Source organism: Anabrus simplex, chromosome 9 (genome assembly GCF_040414725.1).
Source record: "Anabrus simplex isolate iqAnaSimp1 chromosome 9, ASM4041472v1, whole genome shotgun sequence".
Taxonomy (NCBI): domain Eukaryota; kingdom Metazoa; phylum Arthropoda; class Insecta; order Orthoptera; family Tettigoniidae; genus Anabrus; species Anabrus simplex.
This window is the reverse complement of record NC_090273.1, coordinates 121,801,258-121,818,170: the sequence shown is the minus strand read 5'-3', so window position 1 is coordinate 121,818,170 and position 16,913 is coordinate 121,801,258. Positions and strand designations below refer to the sequence as shown.

The window sequence follows — 16,913 nt, the reverse complement described above, 5'->3', positions numbered from 1 at the left end:
ACCCTTCGTCGCAGCACATGCTATACATCGCTGCGCGGCTCTCCTCCACTACTTGCTGTGGCGCTATACAAATCGCTCGGCCGCGACGAACGAGATTTTGTGCATGCTTCCGCTTAGTATTTTTCTTAAAAAATAAATTAATTAAAGGAAAGAATTAGTTGAAAAACAACAGGGTTTGTGCAAATTTATTTTTTTATATAACTCCTAGTTTTAGCCGATTTTGTATCTATCGAAACTAAAAAGAAGTTTTAGGTGGCTTAAGTGGAATAAAACTTTATTTTTGTCTCTACATAGTGAGGGGGAGGTGGTGGCGCCCCCTGCCCTCGCCCCCCTTAATCGCCGCCACCGGTAACACATCTTCTGGCCTGAGAAAGGACGTCACCCTCTAATGGTGGCCATTCACGAGCGGGATTTCCTCAAGGTTCGGCCTTGAGGCCGCGGTGGCGGGAGAGAGAGACCCAAAATTCCCGAACAAAAATTAATTCTTTTTCCGCCTTGATACCGGATTTTTCCAGTCTCTTGCTGCATGTATAAAGCCATGGATCTCCGCAATGGGTCTTTCATTGGGGCGGGAATGGCTTGCTTCATAACCGTATCTTCTTTAGCGATAAAAGGAGTGACCAATGAAAGAAGATGTAAATATGTGTCGTGGTTCATCCTCAAGTACTTTTGGAAATCTTTCCGGACGACCTTCAGTTCAGTAAATAGATTTTTGAGGGAATACACGCTTCTCTTCAAAAGCCATTCCTTGCAGCATACAATTTTTCTACGTCTTTCCTTGCAAAAGTAGCCCCATGCAATCACACAACCGACAGCCGCTAGAACCACTGAGGCCATGGTGAAAGCAAATGGCGAAACCACGAGAACCACCACCACCACCACCAGTCAACACAGAACTGATGTTGAACCTGGAAAAAATCCTCAAGGCCTTTTCCTTGAGGAAAATCCTCTACGAGTGTGGGTGAGGGTTCGGTAGAGGAAATCCCCAAGGGAATCCCGGAGGCTTTTTCCTTGAGGATTTTCAGTACGTATATTGCCATCATAAGAAGCCCGCCGTGCCCCATCAACTGTTGGCGCTCTGTACCAAATGTATGAAAGTTTGGAGGGCAAACTCATCCTATATGAGGCAGCTGTTCACTTCATTATTTCTACACGCTGTTGTGATATTTATCTCCTTATCTAGTCCGTCACAACAAGTTCCCCCCTTCCTTTCCTGCCCCTTCACAATGCACTGCCACAGAAAAATGCCCCACAAGTCGTCAATGAACTTCAGGTAAGTCCTCTAGCTTTGTTTTTTATTTTATAGAGAAATTAGTCATTGGTAAATAGGAAAGCATTTTTAAATCAACTTGTTTACTTCAAATTCAAAAGCATGCAAGAGATTATACACAGAACTGAATTAAAATAAAATACTTACCATCGGAAGGTGTCCACTACTTTTGAAAATTTGCGAGCACACGCAGCATATTTCCGATATTGAAAGTTTCTGTGGATTTTCTTTGCCCTGAATAACAATAGACACTTCCAGTAATGAGAAACTAGCTACTTTATTTTTAGCGGTCTGAAAAATGCCTACCATTGGGTATTTTATTGTATCTAAATCTACAACCCGTAACGGAACAAAACATCATAATTATTGTTTAACAAACACTAATAACATTTCGACTTCGACTGTTTAATATCCCGCACAAGAACAATACTGAGACGGTATTCGTCTTTCAACACGGTTGAATGTATTATACTTCACTCCTCTATCTACCGAGGTATACAAACACATGTTCGGCAATGGCCAGCATCGCTCGCAGCTCCAACTAGTGGCTGACCCCTTAAACATTACGGTTAAGAGAAAGAATTACACTATTTCCTTCTATTTGTTATGCTATTAATATTCAGTTTTAAACAAAATTACTTCCTAAGTTCTTTAATACAAACATATGCAAGCGATGATTTTGTGCAACTTGTACGGACTTATAATTCAGAATAGTCACTTAACACCTTAACACATTTCGTACCTTGCGCAACTCAGTTTATGCCTTCCTTCCTCAGTGCCGATCTGGGAATAGGACAGTACTGTAGATCATTTTCTCTGTTTATCGCACACGTATGAGAAGGCTGATGGACTCAAAAATGAAGAGGAGAAGAAAAACAGGTAGGTCTATGTTTAAAAACTGGTGTTCCTAATCGATAATATTATTATTTTAGAGGACAGAGCTTAATGCCACAAGAATTCATTTTAATAGCAATGAAGATACGAATAGGGCTATAATGTCAAAAATGTCAGGAAATTATTTCGGAAATTGCCCGACTTTTTATTTACATGAAGCATGACAAATTATTTAGTCTATTACTTAATTTCCTTTTAAAATATTTTAACTGTGAGATTTTGCAGTGGTTCCCGAACTGGTGGGAGGGGTTGGGAGCGGTGTGAGACACTTAGAAGAGGTGCACAGACAACTTACCAGAAGAAAAAAAACATGTATGTGACCTGATAAATACAGAAGTTATTCATCACCCTACCGTGCGTAAGAGAACTCAATCTGCATCCTAAATCCCCATCTCTGTTTTACATTATCACAGATTTTTGCTATTCACAATATTGTTGTGGATCATTTTATTCTCTAGAGTAGTGTGTTTCAAATAATTTGGCTTTCATTTAGAATTCAGGATCTTCTTGGCAATTTACAATAATTTGTGAACTGAATTAATATTGGAAAATACATATACGTATGGCACTGAAACTTGTGAATGGGAGTTATACTTTGTACCGTTCGTTAATGTGAGTAGAATTAATTAATTCATTATAATTAACAGCACCGAAGACACGAATAGGGTTCCTATTGGGATGCAATGAGAATTGATGGTAAAATGAGTTCTTTCTTCAAGGTAGTTACAGCAGTTAGATAAGGCTGTAAACTTTCACTTTTGTAGTTCGTGGTTTACATAGATCATTTGCTGAAATGTATAAGTAGCTGAGAGGGATTTAATGAGATAGAAATGTAGTAAACAGCTTGGCCTATGTCGACAACTTTGTCTTAACGGTAGATAGTGCAGAAAACTTGCAATCTAATATCCTGGAACTTGAAAACAGGAGCAGTGAGTATTATATGAAAAATAGCATTTTCGTAACTAAAGTAATGTCAACAGGGTCGTGAATACAAAACTGGAACAAGTAGATCATTTCAAGAATTTGGGATGTGTATGGACCCAGGATGATAGTACAGTAAGGGAGTTTGAATCAAGGTGCAGTAAAGATAATGCAGTGAGCTCGCAGTTGCGATCAACAGTATTATGTAAGAAAGAAGTTAGCTCCCGGACAAAACTACCTTTACACTGGTCTGTTTTCAGACGAACTTTGCTGTAGGTGAATGGAAGATGGGTGGGCTCAGGATATCTTATTCATAAGTTATAAGTATTGTACATGAAATTAGTGAGAACGATTTCTGGTACATACAGGTGGGAACAATGGGAGGAGGATACTCGGAATGAGGAGATAAAAACTAAGTTAGGATTGAACTCTATGGATGAAGCTGTACGCATAAACCGGCTTCGGTGTTGGGATCATGTGAGGGGACTGGAGAAGGATAAATTTCCTAGGAGAATGATGGAGGGTAAGAGAAATAAAGGAAGATCGAGGTGGCAATGATTAGGCTCATTTTCTAATTATTGAAAGATAAAAGGTATAGAAATGAGCGAGGAAACAGAGCTAATTGCAAACAGAGGATTGTGGAGGTATTTAGTAAATTTACAGAGGCTTGCACACTGGACATTAAAACACACACACATATATATAATGGGGAGGCATGGGATTTGCAGAGTTTTGCAGGAGTGTGGGCGGGGGGGGGGGGGTTCGTTTGGGAACCACAGATGTGGAAGATGTTGAAGCAAGATACTTGTGCACACCCATTATTGTACTTTCGTCTGGCTCCATGGCTAAATGGTTAGCGAGCTGGCCTTTGGTCACAGGGGTCCCGGGTTCGATTCCCGGCAGGGTCGGGAATTTTAACCATCATTGGTTAATTGCCCTGGCACGGGGCTGGATGTATGTGTTGTCTTTATCATTTCATCCTCATCACGACGCGCAGGTCGCCTACGGGAGTCAACAGAAAAGACCTGCACCTGGCGAGCCGAACTCGTCCTGGGATCTCCCGGCACTAAAAGCCATACGCCATTTCATTTCATTGTACTTTCAAAAGACGAAATGCAACAAGAGGTTGTAAAATTCTCCGCAAAAAGTTGTATTTTACCACAGCGACCTCTTTAACTGATACTGTCATCAAAACGATTTCTTTCTTTCGTCCACTGAGCAGTGCTTGGAGAGAACGCCCTTTCAGTCGTAGTTGCCAGTAGGGCAAATTTTTACTTTTAATACGGACAATAAATATGAATATTACCTTTTAATATCGGGCAATGTAAATCCCTTACGGACGTAAGCACAATGTCAGCGGTTGCAGAGTAGGCTTCGGCATTCAAGTGGCCACGGCTGCTCCGTGGTCCGACAGCTCTGCACTCCGACCGACCAACCGAGCAGAGGCTCGAGCTACGGCTCTAAAGCTCTGTATTCGGGAGATAGAGAGGGGCTGGTCCCTACCGCCGGCTGTCCTCGTTTTCCATTCTCCTGCACTAAAGGCGGATGCCGGAAGAGTTCCTAGTATAGGCCAAGGCCGCCAAACCCCTCACCTTCTCGGAGCATCTCCTCCACCGTTACAAATCTCGTGGTCTGAAAGAGAGCTTTACCCCTGTAAAAGGCCCGCCGTACTCCTTAATGGAATGAAAACTTGTGTAGTTTGTTAGTAAGCACGGATGTATGGCAATGCTAGCAAAAACAAAGTCGTCTCCGCACAGGCCATGAAGTCCCTTGGAGGTAAATGCTTCCACTATCCGAAACCTTGGCGCTTGGTGGGGTAGAGTGGTTGCCCCCAGGAATTAACCTGGTGCTCATTTTTTGGTGTAGGCTGACAAGTGAGTGAACCTCGGGGCCATACGGAAATCTCGTTTTCTGACGGGGAATCGAACCCAAGTCCTTCCAGGTGAACCGAGCACGCCTTTACTGCCTCGGCCAGGCAGCCCCTAGTGCAATGCTAGACACGGAGGTTTTAATAGCAGAAGATAGTAACATAAACTGTCGGAAGAACCTTCTAACTTTTCATTTAATGAACATTCTAGCTCAGAACGGCCTGCTTCTAGAACTAGTAAATTTTGATGCAGCTAAATTGTTCAGTGTTTTTTTTTTTTTTTTTAAGTACGTCACAGAATGAAAACTAACCCTATGTCGCCGTCCGGCCCCGCGTTTTAGGGGGCAAAGCGTCCGCCTGTCACCCGATGGCCCCGAGTTCGATTCCCGGCCGGGTTAGAGGTTTATAATTGTAAATTATTAATATCCCTGGTCTGGGGACTGGGTGTTCGTGTCGTCCTTAACGTTCCTTTCCTCACATTCAACACTTTACACTTCCACCATTTATAAAATTACATGCAGGTTCCTCACATATGATGCTCTAAAATTGTCATAACTGGGAGATCAATTCGTGTTCTTCTTCTTTCTCCTTTTTCTACCGCTTTTCCCACACCTGTGGGATCGCGGATGCAAACTGTGTTGCACATGTGGATTCGGCCCTGTTTAACGGGCGGATGTCCTTCCTGACGCCAACCCTATATGGAGGGATGTAATCACTATTGGGTGCTTCTGTGGTGGTTGGTAGTGTAGTGTGTTGTATGAATATGAAGAAGAAAGTGTTGGAACAAACACAAACACCCAGTCCCCGGGCCAGAAGAGTTAATCAGAGGCGACTAAAATCCCCAAACCGGCCGGGAATCGGACCCGGAACTCTCTGAACCGAACGCTGACCATTCAGCCAGTGAGTCGGACAGATCAATTCATGTTCTAAATGATTTAAATAATTAATTTGTTATCGAAACAGGCTATTAGGTCGTGTTACGTACATGTAGTACGTGTTGAAGAGATGTTAAGTACAGAACAAAAATGGCCAGCCGGACACCAATTGGTAGAGCAACCGACGCGGAATCGGGAGGTTGTGGGTCCGGATCCCACTGGACACCAATTGGTAGAGCAACCGACGCGAAATCGGGAGGTTGTAGGTTCGGATCCCACTGGTGTCCGGCTGGCCATTTTTGTTCTGTACTTAACATCTCTTCAACACGTACTACATGTACGTAACACGACCTAATACGTTGAAAGTCTGTTTCGATTACAATGCGGTCGTGAAAATTCAATATTAATTAATTTGTTGTATTGCCACTGTATTCTACTCTGTATGTCAAACAGTAATTATATTCATTAATTCATCTTCTCTCCTTCTACCGCTTTATCCACACCTGTGGGGGTCGCGGGTGCGAACTGCGTCGCAGTTTTACGGCCGAATGCCCTTCCTGTATGGAGCGATGTAATCGCAATTGCGTGTTTCTGTGGTAGTTGGTAGTGTATTGGGACAGACAAAAACTCTTAGGCCCTCTACACACGGAGCTACTCATTAGAAACGTGACTGGTTTGTAACCGGGGTCACAAACTGGTTAGTAACTGAATAGTGACTCGGCTCCACACACGCAGCTACTGTACGGTGACGGATTCTTCCTGATTAGCCATTTGTAATGTTTGGTGCGGACTCGCTAGATCGCTTCTTAACTTTGCTAGAATGTCAATCACTGACTCATGTGACGAAGAAGACATGATTGTGTTTCATTATTTCAGGAGAAAAAATAGAAGAAGGTATTGGGTTCACCCATATCTGGAAAAGAACATCCACTGCAGATTATTCATAGCAGTAAAGGAGTTCGAACAAACGGATGCTAAATTTATTTCTTTTCATCGTATGACCAAACACAGTTAACTTATATGGACTAGGTGCAGCTTATTGAGCCTGCCATTCGACAGCGAAATACAAATATGAGGGAATGTGTGTGTGCTAAGGAAAGAGTGCTAATAACTCTCAGGTAAGAAAAGTGAACTTTATTTTTACAAAAGAAATTAAAAGCTTAGAAAATAATTCCATGCTTTCTCCGTAATGTCCTTTCTTGCATCATCCTTCAGCATACAATTGTACTGTACAGGGTGTTTTTCAATTTCTCCCACTAACTTTATGTTGAAAACTTGTTCGCTCGCCATCGTAAAAAGACACTTGATCACTGGGAACTGAGAAACTAAACTCGCTGGTGACTGGCTCCGCGAGTCACCTGGAACTGATTACAAACTAGTTACTAACAGATTACTAATTGGTAGCGGCGTGTGTGGCATTCCATTGAAATACACAGGAAGTGACACTCAAGTAATCGGCCAGAAACTTCAGTTACCAACCAATTACTAATGAGTAGCTCCGTGTGTAGATGGCCTTAGTCCTCGAGCTAGAAGAATTAATCCATCTCAGCCAGGAATCGAACCCAGTATCCTCTGAACTGAAGGGCAGTACGCTGACCATTCAACCAAGGAGTCGGACTGAATTATATTAATTAATGACTAGTGAAACAATAATTGAAACAAAATTATTTTCTCACTCATAACAGGAATTAAAACAACTGCAGGATTACTTGATAGGAGAATTGGAAAAGATCCTAAGGAAAGCATCACAATTTGTTCTGGGTGATTTCCAACAAAGGAGTAGTGTTACGAAAATGTTGCAAATTTTATGCTGGGAAACTTCAGAATAAGGAGACGACCTGCTCAAATAAGCGATATGTTCTGAGCATTCAATGGAGAGATGATTTGGAATAGCAGCCTATGCAGTGACCTCCACGGTATGCACTAGCCAGCGTCTTGGTAGGTGTGCTAGGTACCAACTGATGAGCCCAACCTAGCACACGAGGGCAAAATGCTGGCAACCAGGAATGAGTTAGCTGGAAAATTTTATAATATCCAATAACAGACCACTCATCATCATAAGTCGTGTAACTCATTGCTGAGCTTTACAACTAAGTATTTATTTATTTTCAACCTAGTCGATACAATGACTGCTTAAGGCAATTTAATGGTTAAAAGTGGTACATGTTTTGTATATTATCAACATCTTCAGCCACATAACACTGTTTAGTTGAAAAATGCATAAATTGACAAAGTAATGCGTTAGCGAAAGTGTCTTTAAAATTAACATATGACAACATTAAAACAAACAAAAACTTGATAGCCAAGCAGGCAAAAACTTGAGTTTTTTTGTTTGTTTTAATGTTTTCAATCTTATGTTAATTTTAAAGACACTTCCTCTAAAGCATTACTTTGTCAATTTATGTATTTTTCATCTAAACAGTGTTATGTGGCTGAAGATGATAATATACGGAACATGTACCACTTTTAACCATTAAATTGCTTTAAGCAATCATTGTATCGACTAGATGGAAAATAAATAAATACTTAGTTGTGAATCTACTGAAGTGCGATACGGACCATGAAGCTGATTTTATGTAATAATTGCTGAGCGTCATGACCCCATTTGACTTCACACAATATTCTTGATTAAGCGGCGCCAACTTTGACGATGTTCAGCTTCTCTTAAAGCCTGCTGAAGAGTCAGACCGGTGGCTCGCAGAACTTGATCAAACCACCTGCTCGATGTCCTTGCTCGTGATCTTCTGCCAACAACTTTGCCTTCCATGATACACTTCTCCAGATTTTCACTATCCCTTCTTACAATATCTCCGAAGAATTGGACGATTCTCCTTATGACACGAGAAGAGAGATATTTGGAGATATTCAGTTCTTGAATAATAGATGCATTAGTTCTTCTTTCCATCCAAGGTACACAGAGAATGCTTCTCAAACATCACATCTGAAAGGCATCGATATGGTACATATCTCTTTCCTTGAGAGTCCAGGTCTCGGAACCATAAAGGAAAACAGAGAACACAAGAGAATCAACTAGCTAATCTTTGTACTGTTTGTTATTGCTCTGTTCTGCCATATTATTGTGAATTTGCTCATGGCAACGTGCCCTAAGGTGATACGTCTTCTAATCTCTGTCAGAACTTCCGGTATCACAAATGGTTGACCCACGGTATATAAAGTCCTTTACCATTTCCAGTTCCCTTATTCGACCTTTCAGCTGGATCTGTGCTGCTCTGTCAATTACCATTAGTTTGGACTTGCTCAGGTTGATCTCTAGCCCTTATTCCAAACTAGCATTGTTTTACCCATGCTAGGAATTCTGCAAGTTTATCTTCACTGCTGGCAAGGGGAGTGGTGTAATCACCAAAGCGCAGGTTACTGATTTTTCGTCCACCAATTGATATGCCTCCTGTCCAGTCATTGAGGGCTTTCTTCATTACATATTCAGCATAGATTTTATATAGAATAGGAGATAATATGCAGCTCTGTTGGACACCCTGCAAAATACTGAAAAATTCTGAAATGTCACCATCTACCTTTACAGTTGTAATATTGTTGTCTAACTGTTTTGAAATCATTTAAGAAAGGACTAGATAAACAACTGTTAAGGAATCTGCCACCTGGGCTACAGCCGTAAATGCACATTAGAGGTAAGATTAAGATTAAGATGATGATGATGATGATGATGATGATGATGATGATGATGATGATGATGATGATGATGATGTATTTGATGCAGTATGTACTCTACTTCCATTCTTATTTCCAGACACCATGGAGCCCTGGATGAAGATGTCCCTCATGCTTTGTGTGTTTGGATTCTTGAAGGAGTTCCGTCCTTCAGAACCATTTGTCACACCATTCCTGACCACCTTCAAGAACTTCACATTGGAAGAGGTAAGTTGTATTAAAAAGATATCATATAAAACCTATCATAGATGGTCAGATTATATCTTTCGTGCCTAGTATAACTATTCCCTCATATCGAAACCCAGATAACAACTGCACTGAAAATAAACTAACCCATCTAAGACATTCTTGTGCTATAATACCCAATGTCTTTTATTCCTGATATAGAATTTAAAATGGTAGGCTACATTAAACATCATTGTGGGTGCAAAGATTGACTTGTATGGCATATCTGAAACAATCACGAGAAATTTCCTTTCTGCACACATCATATGTACCATGGAAAGTTATAGTTACAGAATTAAAAACATTCACACATTTCATTAGGCAAAATGAATATATTTGCTTACAGTGCAACTCGGTATCAGTGAATCCCATTCAAAATAAACTTACAAAGCACAGATTCAAGTGTGCTAACAGATGGAGTATTCTCAGAGACATATTTAAGGAATTTAAATCTTCACAATAATGTTTGTTTACTTAACACAGGAAACCATTATTGGAATGTTATAAATATTGCCATCCATGTTGAAAAGAATGTACCACCAAGACATATAGTATTGGAAGGAAGGCCATTTGTTTGTCATGTTTTTTCCATATGTCTTTAACACAGCCAAGGAAGTTGTTACAATGTTCATGTGTCATTCCAGTATTTTAAGGCCATCTGGCTGGTCAGCAGTCATCTTCAATCAATCAATCAATCAATCAATCAATCAATCAATCAATCAATCAATCAATCAATCGACCTTAAATATTTTCAACAAACTTGGAAATTAATCAAACATTTCCCTTGATAATTTATTCCAATCGCTTATTTCTCATCCTATAAATGAATATTTACCCAAATCTATCCTCTTGAATTCCAACTTTATCTTCATATTATGATGTTTCCTACTTTTAAAGCTCCACTCAAGCTTATTCTTCTACTTACAGTATGTCATTCCACATCAACTCCCCACTGACAGCTCAAAACTTTTAAGATTGTATTGTATTGAATAGGTGGGAGAATAATAAAAACATACTAGTGTTATTTATACAAATACTTTCAATACGGACCCAAAAATGAATTTTATCACATGTAACATACCGCATAGTCGATTATATCGTCTCCTACCTCCTAAGTCTTTGCAGCTCAAAGTTTGCAACATTTTAGTAACACTACTCCTTTGTCGGAAATCACCCAGAACAAATCGTGTTGCTTTCCTTTGAACTTTTTTCTAGATTCCATATCAAGTAGTCCTGGTAAAAATGAAATGGCGTACGGCTTTTAGTGCCGGGAGTGTCAGAGGACAAGTTCGGCTCGCCAGGTGCAGGTCTTTTTATTTGATACCCGTAGGCGACCTGCTCGTCGTGATGAGGATGAAATGATGATGAAGACGACACATACACCCAGCTCCCATGCCAGAGAATTTAACCAATTAAGGTTAAAATTCCTGACCCTGCCGGGAATCGAACCCGGGACCCCTGTGACCAAAGGCCAGCACGCTAACCATTTAGCCATGGAGCCGGACAGTAGTCCTAGTGAGGTTCCCATACACTGGAGCCATACTCTAACTGCGGTCTTACCAGAGACTTATACGCCCTCTCCTTTACATCCTTACTACAACCCCTAAATACTCTCATAACCATGTGAGAAGATCTGCAACCTTTCTTAACTACCTCGTTAATATAATTACCCCTATGAAGATCATTCCTTATATTAACACCTAGGTACTTACATTGTTCTTCATGAGGTACTATCACCCCATCAAAACTGAGAGGACTTCCTCTTGGTGAAAGAACTTGGCTTTTCATCCCATTCACATTCATACAATTGTCTGCTGTCCTCCTTACTACATTGTTTAAGTCCCCCTGCAGACGCCCACAAACCTGCAATTAATTTACTACTCTGTACAGTATAACATCATCTGCAGATATCCTTACCTGTGATTCCTGATCTTTACTCGCATCATTTATACATATAAGATACCATAAAGGTCCAATAATATTGTCCTGCAGCCCTCCCCCCCCACTCTTAATCATTACAGGATCGGATAACGCTTCACCTACTCCAATTCTTTGAGTTCAGTTTTCTAGAAACATTGCCTCCCATTCAACCACTCGTTTGTCTAGTCAAATTGCCCTCATTTTTATCAGTAATCTCCCAAGATCTACCTTATCAAAAGCATTAGATAGGTCAATAGTGATACAATCCATTTGACCTCCTGAATCTAAAATATCAGCTATATCTTGCTGGAATTATAAAAGTTCAGTCAATCAGTATCAGTCAATCAGTACTGATCTGCATTTAGGGCAGTCGCCCAGGTGGCAGATTCCCTATTTGTTGTTTTCCTAGCCTTTTCCTAAATGATTTCAAAGAAATTGGAAATTTATTGAACATCCCTCTTGGTAAGTTATTCCAATCCCTAACTCCCCTTCCTATAAATGAATATTTGCCCCAGTTTGTCCTCTTGAATTCCAACTTTATCTTCATATTATGATCTTTCCTACTTTAGTAGACGAATAAGTTTGAATGGCGTTTATAAATGTCATTCCACGCCATCTCTCCGCTGACAGCCCGGAACATACCACTTAGTCGAGCAGCTCTTCTTCTTTCTCTCAATTCTTCCCAACCCAAACATTGCAACATTTTTGTAACGCTACTCTTTTGTCGGAAATCGCCCAGAACAAATCGAGCTGCTTTTCTTTGGATTTTTTCCAGTTCTTGAATCAGGTAATCCTGGTGAGGGTCCCATACACTGGAACCATACTCTAGTTGGGGTCTTACCAGAGACTTATATGCCCTCTCCTTTACATCCTTACTACAACCCCTAAACACCCTCATAACCATGTGCAGAGATCGGTACCCTTTATTTACAATCCCATTTATGTGATTACCCCAATGAAGATCTTTCCTTATATTAACACCTAGATACTTACAATGATCCCCAAAAGGAACTTTCACCCCATCAACGCAGTAATTAAAACTGAGAGGACTTTTCCTACTTGTAAAACTCACAACCTGACTTTTAACCCCGTTTATCAACATACTATTGCCTGCTGTCCATCTCACAACATTTTCGAGGTCACGTTGCAGTTGCTCACAATCTTGTAACTTATTTATCACTCTATAGAGAATAACAGTTGAGCTTCAGTGGAATAACCTTTCCTAAACCCAATGATAAGCCCAAGCCAAGGCTCTTACAAACTGTAAGGACCACAAGTGTTCTAGTTTCTTAAATACTCTATAGGTAATATGTTAATATTTCTGACTGTCAGAATTACATTGAAAGTTCAATAAAATTGATGTATGCTTGCAAATTACCAATATTGTAATTTTGCCATCTCATGTGTTACAGGTGAATCAACGAGTTTTCCCCGTAGAAACATACTCATGGCTATCGCTACTAGTCGTGGTGTTCCTTATAACTGATATGGTTAGGTACAAGCCAGTCATTATCGTCCTAGCTCTATCTGGTGTGGCAACTTGGAGTCTGTTTATCTGGGGTACCAATATTGCTGCCATGCAGGTATTTGAGAAATAAGTATTGCTGTTTTAAAAATTCATGGTATTATAATCCTGATGTTCCTTTACTTTCTAACTCTGTTCTTTTTGCCTATCATGAACTTTGTTGTTTGATCCATTCATTGTTCTTTTTCAATCAGGAACATATTGGCTTAGATATCTTGATGTAACCAAGCAGACCCAGCCAACAGCTGGAAACTCCAGATGATGATGATGATGATGATGATGATGATGATGATGATGATCTTGATTCAGCATTAAGTTCAAATAACATCCTTGTGTTACTATATTCATGTACATTCATAGAATTTCATTTTAGTGAATAACAAATCATTTCACCCTCATTATTGATATTTTATGAAGAAGAAATCCTTAGGTTGATATTTGAAAATGACAATAAAATGGATTTATTACACACTTTTAATAGAAATCTATTAACCTTAACAATTAACCTCTTCAGCAGACCTTAAGAACTACTTAGAATCACCTAGGCTAGAGAAGCATGGTTAAAGGGATCATGACCCTCAGAAATGGGTAAAACAAATTGTGATGATGATCACTAGTAATCTTAGGATATTTTAAAAACTTCAGCAGTCATTAGACTAAAGCTCACAAATTTTTTTCTTATCTTAAAAACAAATTCTTAAGCTGAACATTCCACTCAGTCATATATTTGAAAGAATGGAAAAATATTGTTCATTTTAATTATCAAGTTCATTTGGTTTCAATTAAACAAAGTAATTTCTTTAATCATCCTCAAGCCCATATTTAATAATACATTCTCATATTTATAAATTGAATGCTGCCCACTGAAGAATCCTTTCCTTTTTTATATCAAATAAGCATGACCCTCAGGAGCAAATAGTTTGCAGGGTAAATACTGGAAGTCAGGATGGTGCAAGGAACTTCATACTGTATGTTCGGGAATCATGATGTCATAACAAGGTCTCATAAGATATATTTTCTGCCCAGAAATGCCAATGATTATTGGTACTGATATGCATTGTATGTAGTCAGATAGACAGTCTAGTATGGCTATAAATTTGTTCCTTTATCCCTTTTTTATACCTACCATTATTCCTTTTATCATAAACTTCCAAACTCTAGGTACCGTATATGACTATTCAAATTTGTCCCTTAGACCTCATGTAATGACTTCCCAGTTATAAACACATATAATGCAACATGTCAATGCTGTAAAACAAATTGTTGTTGATACCCCACAAGAAGGAATGTAATAAAAAAATTGCTGCTTTGTATTCAAAACTTTCCCTGCAATATCTAAATTTCCTTTGGGTTCTCTCTTGTGATTCTGTATTCCAGATCATCAGTGATCTACAGCAAATTCCCAGTTATTCATACAACCTGTAAAATTATTATTAGCAAGCATTAGTGCAATAATTTATTCATGAGAAAACATGAACTTTTCATCATTGTATAGTTTTTTTTTTTCTTTGCTAGGGGCTTTACGTCGCACCGACACAGATAGGTCTTATGGCGACGATTGTATAGGAATTAAGAAGTGTACAAAAAAAAAATTTCAAACTCAGCTCGATAGCTGCAGTCGCTTAAGTGCAGCCAGTATCCAGTATTTGGGAGATAGTAGGTTCGAACCCCACTGTCGGCAGCCCTGAAAATGGTTTTCCGTGGTTTCCCATTTTCACACCAGGCAAATTCTGGGGCTGTACCTTAATTAAGGCCATGGCCGCTTCCTTCCCACTCCTAGCCCTCTCCTGTTCCATCGTCGCCATAAGACCTATCTGTGTCGGTGCGACGTAAAGCAACTAGCAAAAAAATAAATAAATAAATAAAAATTTCAATATCTCACAGTCATTAAACAAATGTATACGTTCCTTTCATTAACAAGAAAGTGGTAATTTATTAGTTATACGATGAATATAAAAGATAATGTGTTTCTTTTCAGTGCCAGGGTTGAAATTTGCCAGCATAGCACTCACATCATCAGATCATTTTTAACTTCTTGAAATGAGAAAATAGTAATGGAAAAAATTTGCTAATGGGTGCTTGGTAACTATTTAGATCATAAAGATAGATTTGTTAACTCTTCAGTAATTATGAATTTGTGATGGGTTGAGATTGAATTAGTTAATGAAATTAACAATCAATTGTTAGTTCAACCAGTTCTATTACTAATACCTCCAAAGTGAACTCAATTTATAACAAATAATCTTACTGACCTAAGAACGCTGACCTCTAAAGGCAGCAATAGATGGCATGTGGCTCACCATATGTGACACTATAACTGATATCATTATCAAAGAATCATGTTAAAAAGCGCCGTGCAGTTGGCCGATATGGAAAATTAAGCACATTTTATTATTCTCGAGATGGTTTTTAGACTAATGTGAAAGGAACACAGCGCAACTTGTGTTACCAGCTGGATGAGCCTTGTGCTCTTGGCAGTATATGCTTGCTGACCCATTTTCAAATGTCTCCATGTATATATCAAACATTTCTCAAATATTAATTCTTAAAAGAATTTGTATTTACTGGTCCACCTTTTAGAATAAACACTAAAATTCAGTGTTGGATTTAGTTCTACGAAAATCTTTTCAGATCATGTTTCAACCCTCATTGCACCATCTTCAGCTACTCTAAACAATTGAAAAAGACATCTTAAAAACTACACAAATATATACAAATATGATGTATGCTGTTGGGTATTCAGCCCAAAGGCTGGTTTGGTCCTCCACATCTACACCAACAGTTGTCCTAGATAGCCTAGAAAAATTGTGATACAAAATGATAATTAATGAAAACATGGATGCTTAAAAAGTTATTTAAAACTCGTATCTATCTATCTATCTCTATCTATCTATCTATCTATCTATCTATCTATCTATCTATCTATCTATCTATCTATCTATGCTTGCCTAACATTTGTCCAGTTTCTCTATGGGGTCAGGTATGAAGTGAGATGAATCTTTGTAGAGAGTTTTTACGACCAGATGCCCTTCCTCTTCAGAGGAGTTAACGAGACAAATGAATGACGTGATGCATGATAGTAAGAAGGGGAGGGTGAAACCCGGTGCTGGCACACAGCCTACTCCAGTCGAATAGTGTCACGGGGTCTGCCCAAGGCTTTACGTCCTCATCTGATGGACTAATTGCCATCAACAGCGTCATATGCCCTCACTCCATATGAGCACTGTGGAGAGATTTGGAATTAAATCCAAGCTTTTGGCACGCAATCTAGTGATTAGAAATTGTATGCCAATAGCTCTCTTATCCTGCCGGCCAACATTCTGATGGTGAACACTTTTTCGATCAACGGTACTTGAACTGGCTAACCATGGTGTCAGATCATATACAGTAGACTTCAAGTCTTAATGACCATGGCCACCAGATTTAAAACTTGAAGTGGCTTTCTTAAAATATCTTATTGTTTCAGACTTAATGAAGCAATTGTTAAAGAACATTCTTGTCATAAAGCTGGATATTTATGAGACTAAGTAGGCAGTGGTGTGAGGGGGAAAGATCTTAATCGTTGAACAGGTCATTTCTGATAATAATAAATATGTCAATACAGAACTCTGATTTCTGCTTTGTGACGAGAAAGTTCCTTAACAATATTACCAACTTTTAATAAGTCTGAAACAAGAAGATATTTTAGGATACACTTCAAGTTTTAAATAACTTTTAAAGATTCCATAT

General features: G+C 39.2%; 1 protein-coding gene across 3 annotated transcripts in view; it reads left to right on the top strand.

Annotated features, from left to right (window-relative positions):
* Positions 1–16,913, top strand: part of LOC136881276 (thiamine transporter 2) — a 150,326-nt gene that overhangs the window by 103,549 nt on the left and 29,864 nt on the right. For 2 of the 3 annotated variants that reach the window (XM_067154056.2, XM_067154055.2), the window contains exons 2-3: positions 9,594–9,721; positions 13,072–13,242. In XM_067154056.2, coding sequence (XP_067010157.2) covers positions 9,599–9,721; positions 13,072–13,242 — 294 coding nt within the window. In that variant the 5' untranslated portion in view covers positions 9,594–9,598. Of the gene's footprint in view, positions 1–9,354; positions 9,475–9,593; positions 9,722–13,071; positions 13,243–16,913 lie in introns of those variants that run through there. The other variant, XM_067154054.2, reaches the window with a different exon arrangement.